Below are 3,914 nucleotides of genomic sequence, written 5' to 3'. Positions count from 1 at the left end.
CTATCAAGATTGAGTCATCTCTAGCCTTAAATCAAATTTCTCAATTTTTTCTAGACTCCATAATAAATATAACTATAAACAATATATACATAACAAAGATATCATAACCGATTGATTATTGGCTCGGACACCGCCTTGATTACCTCCCCGGCCAAATTTTGAATTTTTATACATAATAACCCATAATAAAAAAAAAAATTTTAAAAAGTAAGCTCACAAATATGATCAACAAATTTTAAAACATTTATCATATATCAAACAAAAAAGATAAACACATTGTCTATCAAACAAATAAGCCCATAACAAAGAAAACACATTGAAAACTACAAGCTTAGAAATTATTCTTCTTCTTCATCCACATCATCATCATCATCATCCTCGTCATCGCTGTCAGTATATCCTAACTCTCCATCAACCTCTTCTTTAGAATCAGATTCAGTATCATCCCATTCATCTTCTTCATGTTGTTCTTCCTCTTCACCACCTGAGCCGTCCTCCTCCATTTCATCCATATCCTCGTACATAACACCATCATCATCATCCGACGAACAAAGGGTTGGGGTCTCAGCAATGTCTACTTGGAAAATTGACTCATCTATTGGGGCATCCACACTTGACCTAGCTTTAGTCTTAAAAACAGACCACCATTGACTCTTATCTTTCTTTAAGCTTGGATAAGAGGTAAAATACACTTGATAAAGCTGATGTGCTAGAACAAAAGGATCATATGCAGGGTATTTCTTAGAGTCGTTTACATCAACTAATCTATACTGCTCATGAATATTCATGCCATTCACTGAATCCATCCAATTACATTTAAACAAGATGGTTTTGAAGACATTTACGGTCCCCAAGTAGACCAGCTCAATGACTTCTTCTAAAATGCCGAAGTAATCAATTTCCTCCTAACTTATTACACCCACACCATAATTCATAGTTGCCTTGTGCTTTCCATAATCAAAAGTGTGAAACATAAAGCCATTGATGTCAAATTGCCTCCATGTTTTGACTTGTCTAGACGGACCCATGGCAAGTGCTCGAATCACTTCATCAGTCTCATTAGATTCAATAACCTAATTTCAAATTCAAGCCATTAATTAATAAAATATATAACCTTAGTCATATTTAGGGAATGATATATTGAAACTTGATTGTAAAAACTTACAAAATCCTGAAACCATTTGGAAAATTCATGTGAAAACTTGCTCCAAATATCATGTAGGTCAATACCAGGATATTTTTGCATCATCGACTCTTCAAACTTCCTATAAACCTTAAAACGTTAATTATCTAGCAAATTGCATAAAATAACTACCAATTATAGAAATTTGTACCTTTCATATCCTCCTAACACCCCACAACTGGAAAGAACATAGTGGTGTGCATGCTTGACTTCTTTCGAATCTAAAAACCTTGATTGGACACCTTTGCCACGACCTTTGCTAAATTGGAATAATTCTGGTATAGTTGAATCTAGATCATCATCATCAACAACATTGCGTCCTACATCTCTAGATTTCGTATCAACATGAGGTTGAAAGTAATAAGAACAAAAGTTAGAAATCTCTTCTGCAAGATAAGCCTTGCAAATCGAGCCTTCCACTCGTGCCTTATTACCAATTTTCTTCTTCATATGATTAAGAAATCTACAAAATAAGTTATATTGACTCCTTCACATGTAAAATTATAAATCATATAGAAGAAACTTAAAAACAATGGAGTGGATTAGGAAAATGTATATTACCTCTCCAATGGATACATCCATCTGTGTTGCACAGGACCACCCACTTTTAATTCATGTGGCAAATGAACGGGTAAATGCTCCATTGAATTGAAAAATGCACGTGGGAATATTTTCTCCAACTTGCATAAGATTTCTGGAATGTTTTTTTCTAAACGAGTCACATCATCAACTTTAATAGTGTAAGAGCATAGATTGTGAAAAAATTGGCTGATTTCAGTGACTGCCTTCCAAACATTATCAGGAAGAAGTTCTCTCATTGCAACGGGCAACAACCTTTCCATGAACACATGACAATCATGGCTTTTCATTCCATGTATCTTACAGGCTTGCAAATCCACACATCTACAAAAATCAGAAGCATATCCATCTGGAAACTTAAGATCTTTTACCCCATTCACACAACACTTTACGTTGTGCTTTATCAAGAGTGTATGGTGCTTTTGGGAAGATCAAGCTCCCATCATCAGATTCAATAGGCTCTAAGCTACTCGCTTACAATATCGCTGAACATCTAGGCGAGCCTTATCTGTATCAACTGCGGTATATTTCACATTCATTATTGTGTGGATGAGTTGATCAAAAAAATTCTTTTCAATGTGCATAACATCTAAATTATGTCGAATCAACAAATCTTTCCAATAAGGAAGCTCCCAAAAGGTGCTTTGCTTATGCCACCCTGTCTTAACCTTTTTTGATTTTGTCGAACGGATTTTTGGATCAATGGACTTTTGAATCTCCTTAACCTGCTCCCATAGTTGATGGCCCGTCAATATTGGAGGAGGCAATCGAGTTCTGATCTTTTTTTGAAAAAAGCAGTGCGGTTTTTTCTATAAGGATGTGTGGGTGGGAGAAATTGACGGTGACTATCAAACCATGATACTTTAAAGCCGTTGTCTAGCCAAAAAGATCTATGCTTGTCCATGCAGTATGGACAAGCCATCTTTCCCGATGTAGTCCAACCAGATAACATCCCAAACGCAGGGAAGTCACTAACCGTCCATAAAAGGGCAGCTCGTAACTTGAAATTTTGCTTTGTGGATACATCATATGTCATTGTACCTACTTCCCATAAAGATTTCAGTTCGTCAATCAAGGGTTGCATGTACACATCCAAGTTCCCTTTTGGGTTTTTAGGACCCGGAATGAGCAAGGATAAAAACATAAACGGCTTCTTCATACATAACCATGGAGGCAAGTTATATGGGGTAACAATTACTGGCCAACAAGAATATTGCCTTCCAAATTTTCCATGTGCTGAGAAACCATCTGTGCATAGACCCAATCTAACATTACGGGGCTCACTTGCAAAATCCTTGTATGTGTTATCAAGATGTTTCCATGCTTCACTATCACTTGGATGGGCGAGTGTTCCACTTACCCTAGGATTTTGTGAATGCCACTGCATTTCATGTGCAAGGTCTTTAGTCGCATAGAGCCTTTGCAACCTTGGCGCGATCGGGAAGTAGAATAACACTTTGGCCGGCACACATTGTCCACAAGAAGTCTTCTTATAACCCCCCCCCCCCCCCCCGGCATTTCGAACATTTTTCAAGGTGAGCTTTATCCTTCAAAAATAACATGCATCCTTTAGGGCATGCATGTATCTTCTCATGAGGAAGTTCAAGGCCCTTTACCACCTTTTTAGTGTCATAGTACATCTTGGACATTGAATTCTCATCAGGAATTACTTCACTAATGAGAGTAAAATACTATCGACACATCTATGGGGCAAGTTGTATTCACACTTCAAGCTCGTAATCCTTGAAGCCATCTCTAAAACAGATAATCGACTTCCTTCATACAATGGTTTTGGTGCGGCCGCTAACATCTCAAAAAACTTCTTAACTTGAGGATTAGGTTCTACTTCAACATTCCGAATATCTTCATGCATTGGATCACCATCAACTTGACCAAATGCATTAATAAGCATGTCAACATACGGATCCGATGGCTTATCAGATGCTTTTCAAGAATCAAAATCCTCTCCATGACAAACCCGTTCATAGTAGTCATTAAGAAATCCTTTTTTATACAAATGCTCTCTTACACTTTCAACATCTAAAAAAGGAATATTTTTACACTTTGAACAAGGGCATCTGATCTTTGAAGATTCTTGAAAATCACGGTGTTGTTTAGCAAACTCAATAAACCCTCGCACGCCAATTGTGAA

The 3,914-nt window shown here is 37.1% G+C and overlaps 1 protein-coding gene across 1 annotated transcript; it reads right to left on the bottom strand.

The window, feature by feature from the left end:
• Window positions 1-338: 338 nt before the first annotated feature.
• Window positions 339-3,149, bottom strand: LOC145633004 (uncharacterized). The gene is made up of 7 exons (XM_081685317.1): window positions 2,625-3,149; window positions 2,241-2,487; window positions 1,745-2,126; window positions 1,335-1,646; window positions 1,166-1,265; window positions 926-1,073; window positions 339-796 (listed from the first exon to the last, which is right to left on the bottom strand). The coding sequence occupies exons 1-7, from the start codon at window positions 3,147-3,149 to the stop codon at window positions 339-341; spliced, it is 2,172 nt and encodes a 723-aa protein (XP_081541443.1).
• Between the last annotated feature and the right edge of the window lie 765 nt (window positions 3,150-3,914).

Source organism: Chenopodium album, chromosome 5 (genome assembly GCF_948465745.1).
Source record: "Chenopodium album chromosome 5, dcCheAlbu1.1, whole genome shotgun sequence".
NCBI classification, from domain to species: Eukaryota; Viridiplantae; Streptophyta; class Magnoliopsida; order Caryophyllales; family Amaranthaceae; genus Chenopodium; species Chenopodium album.
Note: the sequence above shows the minus strand (reverse complement) of the source record. Positions and strands in the feature narration are given on the sequence as shown.

Bases quoted from the DNA above. Each gene is read 5' to 3' on its own strand.
- LOC145633004 (XM_081685317.1), bottom strand. From the start codon at position 3,149: ATGCAGTGGCATTCACAAAATCCTAGGGTAAGTGGAACACTCGCCCAT. The intron at 2,488-2,624 runs GTATCATGGTTT...CTATGGGAGCAG, and splicing joins GGCTAGACAACGGCTTTAAA to GTTAAGGAGATTCAAAAGTC. The intron at 2,127-2,240 runs GTAAGCGAGTAG...ATGGGGTAAAAG, and splicing joins CCTAGATGTTCAGCGATATT to ATCTTAAGTTTCCAGATGGA.